At 35.2% G+C, this 18,498-nt stretch overlaps 1 protein-coding gene across 1 annotated transcript in view; it reads right to left on the bottom strand.

Annotated features, from left to right (window-relative positions):
* Window positions 1-1,890: 1,890 nt before the first annotated feature.
* ZNF804A (zinc finger protein 804A) overlaps window positions 1,891-18,498 on the bottom strand; it is a 244,206-nt gene continuing 227,598 nt past the window's right edge. The window contains exons 3-4 of the mRNA XM_010991717.3: window positions 8,738-8,868; window positions 1,891-6,658 (exon numbers count right to left, since the gene is read on the bottom strand). Coding sequence (XP_010990019.3) covers window positions 3,433-6,658; window positions 8,738-8,868 — 3,357 coding nt within the window. The 3' untranslated portion in view covers window positions 1,891-3,432. The remainder of the gene's footprint in view (window positions 6,659-8,737; window positions 8,869-18,498) is intronic.

Below are 18,498 nucleotides of genomic sequence, written 5' to 3'. Positions count from 1 at the left end.
ATATGAATGGGAAATTGGGGAAGGAGACATTAATTTATAATAGCAAGACAGCAATTCAGCTTATGAACTACTAGCACTAGAACTCCATAGAGTATCCTGGTGAGAAAAATTTAAGGAAATAGAGCCAAAGTGTTCACTGATTGATTTTATATGGAATAATACCCTGGCTTCTGACTTGGATAACAATTAATTTTATTTTTTTATAATGGCATTCACAGAGCTTCAAAACATAGGACAAATAATAGGTTTCAGTGGTGTCTATAAAGAAAGATCATGAGTTTGAGTTTTGTATTCAAAATACATGGCAGATATCCAGGTTGGGATGTCCTGTAGACAGTTTGATACAGGTCTTCATTTCAACATAAAAAATAAATTGGAGATATATATATATATATATATCATATAGACATAGCTATACATATATGAAAGACAGAGAGAAGATAGTTAAAGTAGTTGGGGATGAGTTTCCTTCCTGTCATCCATTGTGAGTTATTCTGTTACTTGGCTACAGTAGTTACTTGTTACTTCTGCATTCAGGTCTTATCTTATATTCCAAATCATTCATCTTTACAGTAACAAATGCTACAGCAAAGTCTGTAATCGGCAGAGCAGAGATGCTGGTTAAGAGAGAGTGTTAGAATCATTGAAATTTTCCAGTTATATAGGATGTACTGATTTACACGTGGATAGGACTGGGATTTTAGGTCTAGGACTTACGGGTAAGCTATCAACCAGTGCCCAAATCTACTTCCAGAGTACTGATACACCCAACCAACTCCTGCTGCCACAACTATGAGCTTGGACTGGTGGTCCTCTGACAGCTTCATTGCTTGTTAAGTCCACCCTGACTTACCTGTCTGATTGCTCTGCTCTCTGCTGATCTTCAGCCCATCAGCCTGATTCCCTCCATTCTGGATTGGATGTTATCAGAATAGATGAAAGTGTGTCATCACACATTTGTTTTGAGTCCCCAATGTATAACGGATGCTCAAACTCTGTAAGCAGTCTCTTATTAAAAGATATCAAATAGCTAAATGAATTGTTTATAAAAGGAACGGCTTTGACATACTTAACTAACATTCTTTTCTTGTCAAGCCACTGGTATCCATGAAAGCCAATTAATTTATCTGTTAGGTTGAGTTTCCATTAGTCTTAAAAGAACTTTCCTTTAACTTTCTAGAAATTTCTGTTATATACTTAGTAATCAGGTATATTCTGCTACAACTAAAAAGTTAAGCATTGCTAAACACATTATTTAACAAAAATAAATGCAGGAGAGCAACAGAATTGAAGACAAAAATAAAAGGAATGATAACATGAAGGAAAGAAGCAGAGGAAATGCGCGCACACACAAATGATGTTTACAGTGAAATTCAGAAGGAAAATATCAGGGGAAAAAGAAATTAAAGAATAAGAACAAAAGGTAAGAGGTGAACATACAGGATGATACAAGATGACAAAAAGAAGAGGGAAAACCTGCATATTTTGAAGTGAAACACTTGGTTTGACTTTAAACAGCAGAAGCAACAGTTCTGCTCTGACGTTAAAAATAAACTGGGTCAGCATTCCTCAGTAGAGACTGCCATCTATATTATCTTCAAAGATAGTTTCAAATATTTTGCTTGGGGAAAAGTCATCCGTTCCAATTTTAGTTCCCATTTTTTGGAATATGTTATCTTAGAGCATTTGAAATAGAATTTCTTCTCTGTTTTTTCTTCTTATTTGCCAATCATAAAAGGGCATATATGCAGTTTTTCATAACCATTTTGCAGGAAAATCTTTAAATCAATTACTATTATGGCACATAATCAGGAAAGTAAACAACATAGATTTTCCCCTTATTTTTCTACTTAAAATAGAATTCAATATAGATTATTCTGATATGGGAACATGTGTTTAATTTCCAGTATTATTTAGGGTAACCCTGTTCACACAGTAAGCATATGAAATAGCATTTCCTCAGTACAGCATCACTTAAAAGTTGCTCTCCCTTTAGAAGGACTCAGTTGGCCTCTCTTTTGCCTGGATTCATTGCTAGGCTACCGCAATCCTTTGTCATTTGCACAAGGTGAGGTGAATCCTTTCCACTAGGCACGTAGACTCTGTCTTAAAAAATGGCATGGATTAGGGCAGGTACACATTAGAAAACTCTCTTGGGAAAAGCGTGATGTTCTCCAGTTTTCTATTAAATAATTAAAGTACACACAGAAGCAGCACTTGAGTGAACAAGAATGTAGAGGTCATTAAAAATATAGTAGAATCTGGAAGGGTGAAGTGGAGACTTTCTGATTGCTCCCCGGGTGATTTGGAAATATGATACAAACATGACTACTAGAAAGATTTGCAGAAGGAAGAGTTATTTATTTACTCTCTTTTCCACTTCCAGGTTCTCAATTAAGAGTATATCCAGATCATGTTTATGCCATTCTTCCCAAGATGTTAGATAATGGAGAGAGATTAATTAATTAAATCTATTCCTTAATCCAGGCCAACATTCTTATGTATGTATATTTCCTGCAACAGTTGAAAATAAGCATTATACATTTGATAATTTTGACATACAAAAATGTTATAAGAATTTATATTAGTTATTTGCTATTTCTTATCTACACGTACCGTTTCACAGTTCCTGGAAGACTACTATGTACTTTGTATATTTTGTCATTATCCACCACCCCTGCCCCTCATTACTAATATTACTTTAACAAGAATTTCCACAGTTTATTATCTAGAGGGCCAAGTATTCAGGAAATATAGTAAACTCTGAGTATAAACAACACTATGATAAACAGAAAAGCAAATGGCCCTGTTATTCTGAAAGATGGTATTTTAGTTTAAGTATTGATAGAACTCCAAAGATATTTTGCTGAGCCTCTGAGGCTCAGAGATGCCAACGAGCAGAAGAAACAATATAAATTCAAAATCTACTGTTATCATACATTCCCCAGTGAAAACCAACTAAAAACAAAAGTTTGATTTACTTAAATATTTAACAAAAATTTATTGCAAGAGATATTTTTCACTGAATTTACAGTTTCAAGGAACATGGTACAAAACATAGTGCCATCAGCTTTGTCTAAACATTAAATAGGTGCAAATACACGAGATTAAAAAGAAACAAAGAGCATACTTTACAACATAAATTACAGTACTATAAATATATTTTATGTACATTATACATACTCTTAAGACATCCTTTTAATATACAGCATATGTTGTATTGATTTTCAAACTATTCAGTGCCTTAATAAGATTATATATTAGAAACTTAGGAATTTTATTTGCATACAGTAAACGATTTCATATCAAGGAGGCCATAGTTTGGCTAGTTTATTCCCACCATTTAAATAGGCAATTATCCACTTAGATGAGCATTAATGCATATAGCAATAGTTTTCACATGAGTATTTTCTTTCCCTTTCATGGTGAGGACTAGAAGAGGGGCTGGAGTGGGATGACAGCAGGGTGGGGGGAAAGCAGCGAAGGAAAGAGTGCATGGGGTAAGGGCGGGAAAGCCAGATGGCCGGGATGAAGAACCGAGGCTGGGATGAGCGGCATCTGAGGCGGAGCAACAAAAGCTGGCTGATTCCCCGGACAAAGCCTTGGTCCTACTGGTCCTACTGAGATCTGAGGTAACGATGTTCTGGTGAGAGCTGGGACCTGGGACAGAAACTGTTGGTGTGGCTGAAGCACTTTAAAGGTCCCTGCAGCTGCAGCCGCCGCCGCGGCCGCTGCGGCCGCCGCGTGCTGCTGCAAAACGGTGTGGTGGATGGTGGTTACGGAGGTAGAGCATCCGGGCTGCTGCAGAGGCAGAGGCTGCAGGGGGGCGCCGGGGGGCGGGAGGGCTGCGGCGGGGAAGGTGAGCTTGACCTTGTTGGCCAGCATGTTCGGCGGGATGATGTGCTGGTAGACTTCACATGGTAGATTTCTCAGTTTGTCCTGGTTTTCTATTGGGATCAGCAATGCTTGTTCTGGTAACGCTAACGGAGCCAGGATTTGCTCTGTTGTTACAAAGGTGTGGCCACTGACATGTGCTTCTTTGAATGGTAATGGTGGTTGTGCATTGAGGATTCCTGAATTAAAACACAGCCACTCGGCTGACGCCTCATTCATCTTTCCTTGTGGAAGGGCCTCAGCCAGTTCATAATGGCAAAGGTAGGATTTAGGTTGCGACTGTCTGAAGTTCCTTTCAATATTAGGCACCTTGAAAGGAATTTGCTTTTCATTAATATTTGTACGCTCACTTCTTTCTTTGTGTTCGAGCAAGGTACCGTCGATTTGTACTTTCCTTGGGGCACTAGCTCCACAGGGCTCATTGGAAGTCTCTGACAACTCACCAGAAGCGGTTTCCATTACACGCTCCGTCTCACCACTGGTTTCAGGAGGGGGACTGCTGGGGGGCAAAGCCAGTTCATCTTCTACTTGGTCTATTTGTTCTGAGTTCCTTTGGACATTTGCAATTTCTTGTGGATTTATTTCCTCTTTTTTGTCTTCGCTTATTATTTCATCCTGGTGACATAAGGAAGCATTGCCTTTCGTGGGATAATCTGTCTTCTCTTTGAGTTCCAAAGCTTCCAAACTGGTGTGGAATCTGCTTCTTTTTCTCCTCCGTTTTCTTTTAGGTTTACAAGGAGCAGCAGCACGGGGTGGCCTCAAAAATTCATCTGGTAAATAATTCTGTCGATTTAAACTTTCATCTGAAGAGTAAGAATGTGAATGCTGTCTACGTTTTCGATGGCACCTTTCTGATTCACTAATGAGAGAATTATAACCTCTTTTAATACCCTGGTTCTGACTCATGCATTTCATATCATTTTGAAGAACTAGGCATCTGTGATCATGACTGCAGTTGGACATTTTGGCTTTCCAACTACAGTAAGTTCTGGAGAATGTTAAATTATGTTTCCCCGAATGTATCATTGTTGAATTGGATTGTCCATGTAAAACAACTGAGTTCTTTTTACTGTGGTTTTTAGAACTGATAACATCATTACTATTGTATTCAGTGTTCTGAGTTTTACACATTTCATCATTTTCACTTAAGTAAATGGATGCTGATTTGGGCCTTTTATCAGGTAACTGATGTGAGTCTGATAATTGGTCCGCAGCTAAATACTGCTTTTCTGAAACTGTTTCCAGTAGATTTTTCCTAGTTGTGTCAGTATAACTATTTTCTGTTTCCATTTTAATGTGAGTTTCTGACTCTTTGGTTTTCTCCCCATAATGATGGTGGCATAACTTTCTTCTTTTCTTCTTCCTTCTACTTTTATGGAACCAGTGTTCATGAGTATCTTTTTGTTTTATTTTGTTGTATTTGTCATCTAGAGCATCCTGTTTTATCTGATTTTTAGTAACAGTGTAGTTTTTTGTTTTTCTGATCCTACAGGAAATATTTTTATACCTCTGACCTATACTCTTATTTTTTCCAGAATCACAGCTATTGGACAGTGTATCCTCAGCCAGAAGAGGAGTGACTTGGGTGTATTCATTTCTGCTACCTCCACTTTCATAATCAGTGAGTCCGGCAGTGGATGTGTCCTTGCAGTCCACAACTGGTCTCTTGTAAATGTCTTCTCCCTTCTGCTGAGAATAAAGATCACTGAAGGGCAGCTTATTTTGATCTGGATTGTGGTTTAATCTAGTGGACTTGAAGTCAAAACAGAGAGGATTACAGCTATAGGAAATTGATGGTTGAGTCGATGTGTAAATCAGCATTTCTGACGGCCACTGAAGAACCGTGGATCCATCTTTGTTAAGGACGGGCACAAATGGATCACATGGTCTTTTATATAAATCTGTTTTTTTCTGTAAGGTTACGTTATCCTCTTCAGAATTTGAAGGGGCGGACATCTCAGGGCTGTGATTTTTATTTTCAGCTTCAGTTGTGGATGCATCATGGTCCTTACTAGTTTCCTCTGTGGTAGCTTGCAAAGATAGGCAGTCATTAGCCATATTAAGAACCATGGATTCATTTCCTAGAAATTCAGAACTGTTTCCACTTATAGGCATGCCTTCATTAATGATTACATCTTCCAGTGGAAGGTGATCTGCTAAGGGGACTGAATTTTGACAATTACCTGCATCAGATGATAAAGGGAGTTGAAATTGGCAAAATGGAGGTAATGACAGTGTATCTTTTTCACTAGAAACGTCTTTCATCTCTGGAGTTTGAGCAGTTTCTTTGTCAGTGCACAGTCCTTCTGGTGGATGAAAAGAGTTCACTTTCTCCTCAGAACTCAAAAGCACGTCTGTTGGTGAAGATAGTTGAAGATGACAAACACCAGGGACAAATCTACTTTTTCTGCTAAATCCTTTTTCCACAGAGGCATCATCATTGTATTCAGAGAAGGCTGCAGCTGAGGACTCCAGCTTCACGGATGCTTTCTTTGGAAACGCAAAAGAAAAGCCAATTTTGTGTCTGTGAATTCCCTTGGCTTGATCTCCAAGTTGGTTATTTTTGGCAGGAGAACTATTTGCACTTTCTGCATCTGCAGCCACAGTGGTAACATCTTTAGCATTCTCTTGACTATGAATCAAAGTGCATTTGAAATCTTCCTGGTTATTAACTGAATCCACAACAACTCTTTGGGAAATTTCATTACAATTTTCTTTCACAGTAACAGTTGTTGACTTGAACATGGGGCCACTTCCAGGAGCACTACAAAAAGAAACAAAAGTGTGTTTTCAGATAGGACACTTTTGAGGCAAAATATGTAAACACGTACATCTTGGAAATGTCATTATAAGATTTTTTTCCCAAGTTTTTAAATGTCTGTAAGTTAATTACTTTCATATAGTGCAATTGCCTTCCGTAGTACCACAGTTTCACTTAGTTGTTGGTGATTGTGATAACTCAGAGATGCCATCCTAAGTGGCTTTTATAGCTATTAATGGCAATGGTCAAAGACATCTGTATTCTCTCAGCCAGTTTTCCAGACCAAGATTTTTTACCTCCATGACCTCTTCAGGGATATTCTGGAGTATAGAATTCTCTAACATAAAATTACTTTTAATTCATAAATACTTAACATCACTGATACTACATAGAGAATATGAAGGAAATTAAAGAAAAACTCTCAATCATGATGTAAGCAGGGCTGGGTGTTCAGTTCAACAATTCAGTTCAACCAGTGCTCAGTGACAATCCACCATTGGCCAGGTGATACGCTCAATGAGAGCTTTGAGTCTTTTGGAGTTACTATTCTTAATATTTTAAAATTACCCTGAAGTTATCTTTTATATCATATATAAATATAGGATAAAAGACTATTTATTTAAGATGTGATTCCCATTCATTTGACATTACAGTATCCCATAAATAGTGAGTTCTTATTCAAAAAACTATACCAGCACATAAACAGAGCACTACCTAAATATTATCTTTATCCCAACAGAATCATACTGTGCAGAATCTTTGATACTTTTCTAAAAAGTTAGTTTCCCAGAAGTTATAAAGGGCCAAAATCTTTTTTAATCAAGTAATTTCTTTAATTGCTAACACAATGGACTGTTTCATTGCCTTGTTTGATATTAAGAAACAATACTATTTCTTAGTTTGCACCTCTTTAAAGACACTGAATTAATGTGAAAACCGTGTGTGTGTGTGTGTGTGTGTGTGTGTAATGTGACATATGTACTGTATGCCAAGAAAAGTAATTTAGGTATTTTGCTTCTTTTGTACATGTCTTATTAACTATAGTTCTCTCAATATATTAGAATTTATAATTGCAAATGCTACTTATAGGACATGAAATTACCTAGGTTCTATGATTCTCTGAAATGTAAACTTGCACTTGTATAACTTTTCATTTATCACTACACAGAGTAAAGATTGAGTCTGGTTAGTATAAAATAGCAGTTATGTTTGATTTTAATAGTTCACTGTACAATTCCAAATATATTTAAATTTTATTTTGATTTTTTCCAAATTTGACATATCAAACAATGTTTCGATATATCAATATCCTTTTACATTATTCTGTATAAAATAAATTTGGTATAAAATAGCTTTCTTTTAGACAATCATCAGAAAGGCTGATTTAATGGGGCAGGGGGCACTCAATAGGGTGGTTTTCTTTTCATACTATTGCCCTGGCCTAATTGTTAAGTTCTGATTTATAACACTATAGCTGCTCTCTGTTAGAAGCAGGACAAAGTGTAAAAGTTGTGAACTTTTAACAGTCCAGATAGAGTTCATTCACTGTGAAACTAATGTTGATCTGCTTCTGACATGCACAGGGTCTTCCTAACCTTGTGAGTGTATCTAGATAGATAGACAGATAGATAGATAGACAGACTTATATATGTCTATATATATATATTCTTAAAGATAATTTCAAATAAAAGTTCTCCAAATTTTCAATTAAAAAGTAAGTTCCTCTTAAACTCCATTTATAACAAAGGCCATGAGATAGTGCTTTGATCTCTTCTTCAATCAAATGTTTTGAATTGCACTAAGAAATAGAATAGCTTTCAACTAAGATAGCTTAAATAGCAGAATAATGTAATTTTTTTGCAAACTAAAATTATAGCCATTTGGCTTTTTTTTGAAATGTGCATTAAACAGGTGTTTGCATAAAATTCAAATTCAATTTACTGTTTATGGCCCACAGAAAGCCATGAAAATGTGAGTGTCTTATTCTGGGTACAGAAATAAATAGATTTGTGCCCTTTATTTGGTTCCTTTTGTTGTTGTTGTCACGTTTTAAGAAAACTTAACATTTCACTGCACACTCACCACACAGTTTCCTTTCTTAGTTCAGCCAGCTTGTGCAGGCGTTGGAGTGCCTTTTCCTGTTTTCTTTCATCTTTCCTGGATTTAGATGCTACATTTCGAGCAAATTCCCTTTGTTTCAGTTCTTTGAGTCTCTATTAAAAAACATGAAAATGATTAATGTTATCTGAGTCTATGGCAATGTCAAAGTTACTGTTGTTGTTGGAATATTCCAATACATCATCTAAGGAAAACACAGCATTAGCAAACCACTTCTAATAAAATATTTTCTTGCACTTTTGGCTTGTAAAAAAATGCCAAAACATATTATCATATTATATTAAAAGGTATACTTATGTCTTAGGTAAATTGGGATGGAAAACCTTCATTTTTGCTTATTGATTGTTTCCTGCTAAGGATCTCTGCTTAATTCAGATGAAGTTTTGGTCTTATAAACCCCTAATTTTTAAACAAATTCAATTAGCTTGTGTATTTCAGTTATATACAATAAATTCCATTATATTTGATGTGCTCTATATTAGAAAGGTATCTGACCCTTTTCATATTTTTTAAGAGTAAATGTCTTATGTTAATTCATATGGCAAATGCCTTCTACTAATGTGATTTAAAACAATCCTTCCCCTCAAATATCAGGCATATTTCCCAAATAATTCAAGATCTGAGAGGAAAATTAATAGTGTTTTGTGTAAATTCTTTTCATATTAAGCATATTTTTCATGTGTACTAAAGGAGCTCATTTGGTGGGGGTGGAAGGCCAGGAAAAGAATGTGGCAACTTGAATAGAGCTGATAAATAGCCATATATGTGGCATGATTAATGGACACCAAGGTGGTCCCATGCCCCAAATATTTTCACCATAGTCTTTTACAGAGATAGTGTGTAGTTACTGAAAATGATTAAAGTATTGTTTTTTCTTTTTCATTTTGTTAGGCAATCATGATACGTCAGAGTCTTAGAAAAGGACTCTTAAGAGACTAAAACATACACTAATAACATCTTAATGAAATGGTTGAACAAAGTGTTCATAAATGCCTTGTACATATGTATTGATGTAAGCCAGGGTCTTAGAACAATGCCTAATGTAGAAAAGACCTGCTCAATAAATATTTTTTGATTTATGTGGGAATCACTTAGATCCTCCAAATTAGTTTCCTACTTCAAAAAAAGTTATGCTGATGAAAGAGTATTAGATTCCTATTCATCCTAATTGTACCTGCTTAATTTCACCTACATAAAACCATAACTTCAAGTAATCTCTAATATTTTAATAAATTGGATTTTATGAGGTATGTAGATATATATAAGCATATATATATAAAAGATTACTCTAGAATAATTATTTTAAAATAAAAATATTTTGAGAATGATCATTTGCATTGACATATTTGTGGGGGAGTTTATTTAGAGTTGAATTTAGATAAAAGATAGACCATATCATAAATATCTCAATTGTCTCATTATTTTATAGAAAGGAAAACTTTGATATCATTACACGGATATGATGATTAAAAGTAGCTACATTTTTATAATACACATTAAATTATCTATTGATTATTAAATTATGTAGAATTAGAGTATAATAGGGCAAACACATTTTAATTTTAAATTTTAGATATTCATAGTCTTGACAGTCATCTCTGTTTCCTAAAACCTTGAAGTCACATCAAGACTCATTTAACAAGTTATTGAGCACAAGCAACAGTCACTCTGTTAAGGCTGGGATATTTTAAAAAAGGGTAAAGAAAACATATTTACCTTTATCTGGTGTGTGTGGGCAAGTGTATGAGTGTATGCTTATATGCATGTTGAAGAAGTAGGGAGAGAAGACACACAGGAAGAGAGAATGGCAGTGAGTGGCTGAAGGATTCTTATTGTGCCATCTGAGAACAGAGGTGCCCCCCAAAATTCCAAGGAAGGCTACCTGGGAAAAGTGACATCCAATCTGGGTCTTGAAGAATATAAAAAAGCATGAAGAAGAAGGGCTGGATGTTGGAAGTGGGAGGACAGTTCAAGGAAAATAAAACAGTTTTGTATAAACATAGAAATAGGAGCATGCACATTCTTAAAAAAGAAGTATGGCTAGAGCAGAGTGTATGTGTGGAAATAATGAAAACTGATGAATTATGGGGTCCAACCAAATCATGGAGGGCCCTGTCTATCATATTACTAAATGTGACTGTAGGAAACATTGAAGGACTTTAAACAATGCAATGCCACAATAGGATTTTCATTTTATTAAGATTCTTTTGGTATCAGTATGCATGAAATTTTGCTGTGAAACAAGATTAAAGACCAAGCCACCAGTAAATAGGATAATACAATGACCCAGGAAAGAAACCTTAAGAGCCTTTTTCTAAGGGAGTTGCAATGGAAAGAAAAAGTAGAATTGGTGATTTATTGAATGTGCATAATTGAGTTACCTAAAGGATATGCATTATCTTTACTGAGAAATATCACTTGCCATTGTAAGAAAGGAATATTCAGTCAAGAGAGGGTTTATGTTAGGAGGAGGATGCTAACAGAATTTGAATGAAAGTGAAAGATAAGTTCAAATAAACAAGAGAATCAAAATGCAAAGTGAAATAAAGCAAGAAAGTTGCAATACCAATGAAAGAACTATTATTTTAAAGATTTTTAAAAAAAATTCATTCATAAATAGTGATACTTTAATGGGTAGACATAATTTTTTCCTACTAGATCCTTTGGGAAACTGGAGGCAACCAATAAGAAAGATGGACTTGACTATTTTTAATAAACTCTTTAGAATAAAAGTTAATTTCTATTATATAAAAATGCATATATGTTCAAGTTAAGATTTGCTTTTTGTTAGAAGCATTATATTTTCTTCCCTAGAGCAAGTATATGAAATGCCAAGAATTTCACTATTTACTGTTTCAAATTAACCAGTATGATTTGATTTAATCCATTTCCACTGACATAGCAGTTAAATATCAAGGAGTCTGTCGATTATCAAATGCCAGCACTGTTGTGTTATCTGTGATATAACTGAGTGATTGACATGGCTGGAATCAACCCCCAAATGCTGATTTATAGAACTGTGTATATTTAGTTTGGGGGTGGGGTGGGGGGAGGGAAGTAATTAGGTTTATTTATTTATTTATTGTTAACAGAGGTACTGGAGATTGAACCCAGGACCTCATGCATGCTAAGCACCACTCTACCACTGAGGTATACCCTCCCCGCTAGAGAACTGTGGACATTCAGAACTGTGTACACTAGACACATTTTTTGCCTTCTGTACCCACAACTTTATGCTTTTCTTGCCTAGAAGTCTTAGGTCCAAGTTGCAGAATAATTCTACCAGGAGACACATCAATTATGCCACTGAACTAGAAGTTAAATCTGCTACTTTGCCACTTTGGGCTTCTCATGCCACCAAATCAACAGGCAAAGAAGGGAGCTGCTGTGTGGGATGAGATGATTGATCCTGATTATCGAGTGAACAGAGAACTGCTATACCACAATGGAGGTAAGGAAGATGATGTCTGGAACACAGGAGATCCCGTTTGGTGTCTCTTAGGGCCATGCCCTGTGGTTAAAGTCAATGGAAAACTCTAACAACCCAATTCAGGCTGTACTACTAATGACCCAGAATCCCTCAGGAAGGAGGGTTTGGGTTACTTCACAACGGAAAGAACCGTGACCAGCTGAGGTGCTTGCTGAGTGCAAAGGTCACGTACAGTGATATAAAGCAGTTATGAATACCAACTACGACCACGGGACTAGTTATAGGAATGAGGACTGTAATTGTCATGCGTATTTCTTCCACATTTTATTATGAAAAAATACATATTTTTTTCTTTCCTCTTTTATTCTCTTATCATACAAGATGTATTGAATTTACATCATGGTATTTAAGTTATAAGATACCGAAGAGAAGAATGAACATCACCCACCTACATCCTGTTCTGGGGAATAAGTTAGTTTATTTTCAGTTGTATACAGGATAGTTGTATCATGTCAGGCAGCATATTACTTACTGCTGTCTTTATTTGGAGATTTGTTTCCTCAGAAGATGCTGATGATATCTAAAGTCCCAGTTGTCACATTCTAAGACTAATGCTTTCAAAGTCATCTTTTAAGGTAGAATCAGTTGATACTAAATAAAATATGTATTTAGAATAATTATAATTATTACCTTGTGAAGTGTTTTCTCTACTACAAGTAAATCCATTAGTCCTCTGAATTGTTCCAATACTGCTGTTCCTAGTTTCATATATCTTAGTAAGTTAATATATTACCCAGTATTACTGTTTCCACAGGCTTAAACTCTCCTTTAAATTCCCACGAGTTGTTTCTATCAAGAATGATTTTCAGTGGTTTTTGAAAAATCTAAGTATGCTTTCTTTCTACCTTACATAGAGTAAAACCTTCAAAGAATTACAGCTCAATCACCATCTCTATTTCTTGAATCAATTTAACTCTCTTGGAAGACACTATGCGCTGGGTTCTATTAGAATGTTAGCAAATATATTTCTTCAGGGAAGGTTAAGATATTCAAGTGAACGGTATCACACTTCAATGTGTAATTTCCTTCTAGTCATTATTTAATCAATGGCATTATGCTGAGTGAACCTGTGGAAGATTCTTTTTCAAATTTCTTTTCCCATTACTATCATGAATGTGTATCATTTGGACTTTCCTCTTGGCAGCTTTAAAAGCGTCTAATCTCTTAATGGCATATCAGATCTGAACAGTATCTTTCCCCAAGGCCTCTCATTCTTTAGATTCCATTAACTCAAGTTTCTCTTTGTGGACAAAAAACTCATTCTGATTCTAATATAAAAGTCTTTGCAATTTGTATGTGTTATGTCTGAAACTGATTTTCCTACCATTCAGTTCATTTTCTTAAGTGCTGGATCAGGACTGTCTTGTGCATTGTAAGTGCTCACAAATGCTTGGCAAATTGAATTGGCACAGGATAGCAGTGATTAACTCCCGCATACAATAGAAAGCTTTGAAAATTTGCTAACAAAAATCTCACTAAGATCTTTGGTAGTATAGGAAAAGCAATGGAAACAGGTGTAAGAAATACTGACAGTTTTATTTAAAAAAACTACATAAACAAGTTGAGTGCCCTAAAGTGAAGAATAATTAAGAATTTTGGTTCAATTTTATAAGGAAATACTATGCAGCTACTACTAATAATACTAAGAGTTTAAAATACTAGAAATATTGTAGTATAATGCTAGTTTTAAAAATAGCATGCTGATAATTTTACAATATAATTAAATGTATATGCATTCATAAAAACAGACTAAAATGCCAGAAAATGCACAAATGTTAATAATATTCACTTTTTAAAAATCTTTTATTTTATGTACTTATTTTTCCCTTAACAGAGGTACTGGGGATTGAACCCAAAATCTTGTGCATGCCAAGCATGTGTTCTGCCAGAGTCAAATGCCCCCCACCACCACAATATTTCACCTTTTAAGGTAAAATCAAAGGACTGTATTTTATTTCCTGTTGTATAGCATTTTTCCATTTTTTTACTAGTATGTTTTACTTTGAGAAGAAATTTTTAAATTTAAATTTAAATTTAAATCTGGTGAATTTTTATATCCATGATTTTTAACAACATGGAATATTTGTGGGTTGTTTAATATTTTAGTCATCTTTTTGGTATAAGTATAGTGGGCAAATAGTAAATAGGGACAACAGTAATCTAAGTGTGGGAAATACATATTACAATTTATAGACATAGATATATCCTGTTTCTCTCTCAAAAGTACTTTATATGTGTAATTACAAATGATTTAGCACTTAGTATACAATAAAGAAATAATAAGTAAAGGGTTAGCAAACATCTTCTCTATGGAGTAGTTTAACCTTGGTATAACTTTATAGCTCTGTTTCTTATGCATGTAATAAATGTGGAATATCAATTGTGTTATTAGGAAATTTTGCTTGTTTGGAAAGTTCTGTTTGGCAAATGGCATTTGGACTAGGAAGAATGTGGAGGATTTATTAATATTTGGTGGAAGCCATCACTGGTGACTCTGCTGAGTGCAAACGAGCTCTGTCCCTTGCCGGGACCAGGGAAGTTACACCCATGCAACCTGTGGTATAATTGCTCTTATTTGTGAGAGAGGGCTTCTAGGCCTTAGTGGCTCCCGCATCCACCCATGTGATCGCTTCCCTTGGCAACTAAATTGTAACTTGAAATGCCAAAAGAAAGAGCCTCCAAGCTGCTGTAGGAATGTAAGGACTCCTGCTGGAGAGAAAAATTAAATAATTTTTCAAGGTAGAAGGGATTTTAGAATGCACTTGATGCCTTCTATTTTAGAAAATCAACATCATATTTCATTTATGTTAATTTATCAATTTGATTCATATATATACACGTGTGTGTGTGTGTGTGTGTGTGTGTGTGTGTGTGTGTGTGTGTACAGCAATGGCCCATACACATGTGTTCTAAGAAATTACAAATAAAATTATAGAAAAATCCATGTAACAAATATTTTCTGTTGTATATTTATATAAATCATTTAAATACATAAGTGCTCTCAGTAGCTACTTATAAAGTAATTAATTTGTCTTTTTAATTTATCTATTAGTTTTGCTACATTTTCTTAATGAAACCAACTGGAATTGAGCCAGCATTACCTCATTGCTTTCTGTTGAAAACAGACTTGTCTCTGATAGACAATTGTTCACAGATGAGTTCTTAAAAGCCCTAAGGAAAAAGCAGTTTATAACTTCATCAGCTTATGAGCTTGAGCATTTTCCAAAGGAATTACCACATGAATATTTCAAATTATAGAATTATAAGTATGAAAAAAATGTGGTGGAGACATTTCACTTCCAAAAACTGAAATTAGCTGTAAACGTGCTCAAAGCTGTAGAACAAAGGCAAGTGATGTTTTTTACCTTTTTTATTTTTATGATTCCAATGCCTCTTTCACTGGAGATCTATTTAAACACAATTCACATTAAACACAGAGTAGCAACGTGAATTCCGTGTATAACCCAATTTTGTGTCATTATGGAAAATTGTAAAGAGCTGTTTGTCTATTAGAAATTAGTACTATACTAGGTAAACAATGTTTAATAAAGTAAATTTTCTATATTTTTATACTATTCTTCTTAATAATCTGTGAAACTGTTTGAATTTAGTGATATTAATATAGAACTGTCTTTCTAAAGTCTGCTAATCTTAATACTAGATAAAACCTATTGATATAGCCACCCTATAATTCTAACTACAGGTGCCTGTGGTAGAGAGAAGAATGGTTCCCCTGAGATGTCTTAATCCCCAGAACCTGCAAATACATCATCTTGCATGGCAAAGGGATTTAGCAAATGTGATGAACCTAAGGACCCTGTAAGGGGGATATGTTCCTGGATCATCTAGGTGGGGCCAGACGTAATCACAAGCATCCTTATCAAAGGAGCAGGAGAGTCAGAGTCAGAGAAGGTGTAATGACAGAAGCAGAAGTGACAGAGGAAGAGGGAGACGAACAGGGAGTCGAGAGAGAGAGAGAAAAAGGAGAGAGATTTAAAGATGCTATACTGATGCTGATGTTGAAGCTGGGGGAAGAGGTCCAAAGAATGAATGAAGGTAGTTTCTTAAAGCTGGAAAAGGCAAGAAAATGGATTCTCTCCTACAGCCTCCAGAAGAAACACAACCCTGCTGACACTTGATACCTGGCTTTTAGGACTTCTGCCATCCAGAATTGTAAAATCTGTGTTGTTTTAAGCTGCTAAATTTTAGTAATTTGTTACAGCAGCAATAGGAAACTAATACAGTACGAAAGAAGTAACTATTTTCTAGCAGAAATTTACCATAATGGAGGAGTACAGGTTGTGTGGGGAAAAGATCAGGTTTAAGTTATAAGATGAGAGCCTTGGATTTATTAACAGCTATCTGTATGCCTTTATAAATTATAAAGAAGTTTGTGTCCTCAAATATTAAATACAAACTTCCTACCTTTTAGAATTTTTTGGAAAATCAAAATAAAACAATAAACATGATAATATTTTTCAAACTACAAAGTGTTATATAATTGTATGACCTAATATTGCTACTTATATTATTTAGATAATGAAACTTCTGATTTCAATTTGAAAGCCTGTCTATCATCATTCATTTATTTGAGTCAACACTGTGATATTTTCTATTAAAATCTTTCATCGATTTGAAGTCTGTTTGCATTGTTACAGTGTTTGTCTCTGTAGTGTCACAATTTAATTAAAAATGTAGTTTATTTAATTTCAAGTTATGACACTAATGAAAGTACTACATAAGTACTACAAAGGCGTGCCTCCTACTGTCAGCAATACAAAATTTGGCAAAATAAAATGTATTATATATGGGATACAAAGTGACATTTTTCAGAAAAGGAAGAAGATACTATGTTTCCCAGGAAGGATTTGTGAAGAATTGTAAATAAGCTGTGGGTAATTTTCAAAAATAAAACAAATCACAATAGAAGAACAAAATGTTAAGAGATAGAAGAAAGAACATCACAGGTATTTTTCAAGTCAGAAACTGACATGAAGATATAGAAGGAATGTTTAGAGCTTATCATAACAAATGTGGAATGGTGAGAGAATGTATTAGTTTCCTATTTCTGCCTCAAAAATCATCACGATTAAATGGATTGAAATGACACAAGTTTATTAGTCATGGGTCCTTTAGTCAGGCACAGAGTGGCTGTGTTCTCTGTTCAGGGCAGACAAGGCTGAAATCAAGTGTCGGTCAAAGTTGAGCTGCGTTTTCATCCCAGAGCCCTGGGGAAAAATCTGCTTCCAAGTTAATTCTTGTTGTTGGCAGAATTCACGTCTTGGTGGTTGCAGGGCTGAAATAGCTGCTTCCTTGCTGGTTGTCACCCAGACACTTCTCTGAGGTGTGAGAGGCTGCTGCATTCTTGCGATGGAGTCCCTACCCCTTCAAAGCCCCCAGCTGAGAATTTCTCACATGCCAAATTCTGCTTATTGTTCACCTCTGTGACTTCCTCTTAGACAAGCCAAATAAAACTGTTTTTAAAGGGCTTATAGGATTACATTAAGCCTAATGAGATCATCCTAAAGTCAACTAATTTGGGATCTTAATTGCATCTGCAAAATCACTTCACAGTAGAATAGAGATTAAGGCATGATTGAATAAGAGGGAGATGTGTGTGCAGAAGGGGCCAGGAATCTTGAGGGTCATTGTAGAGTCCTACCCATCACAGGAATAAAGCAAAGATGGTATTAAAAAGGAGATGCATTACTCTTAAGGACAGAAAGTCTTGAATATTATGTTAAAATGCTTGGATTCTATTCTATAATTATACAAAACTGGATCAATAACCCTCCTGTATATTGTTTTATGAAGCTTTTAAGGAAAACCAGCAATTTTAAATGACTTGAAAAATGTCTGATTCAGCAAATGTTTCCCTTCTATTTCTTTCAGTGATCAAATAAGAAGACAAAACATTAAGAAAAAATAAAAATAATGAATGTTCTCCAAACCAAGAAAATGAGACAGATGTGGACTCAAATGTTTGAAGATCCAGGTTATAAGGACAATGAGATTGAACTGACAGGAAATACAGATGTGGGACATGGCCATGCAGAACACTGAAGTAATTGTGTTGATTCCAAAGGGAAAGTCTGAGAATCTGCAAGTCAGTGGACAAATACAAAAATGATGAGTGGTCTTGATGTAATTATCAGACTATTTGAAAAACTGGATTCTGAACAGCTAGACCAGTGGACTTCATCCAGCAAAATAGAGACCTCTTACTTCAGCAAAG

The sequence above is a fragment of the Camelus dromedarius genome, chromosome 4 (genome assembly GCF_036321535.1).
Source record: "Camelus dromedarius isolate mCamDro1 chromosome 4, mCamDro1.pat, whole genome shotgun sequence".
Classification (NCBI taxonomy): domain Eukaryota; kingdom Metazoa; phylum Chordata; class Mammalia; order Artiodactyla; family Camelidae; genus Camelus; species Camelus dromedarius.
Note: the sequence above shows the minus strand (reverse complement) of the source record. Positions and strands in the feature narration are given on the sequence as shown.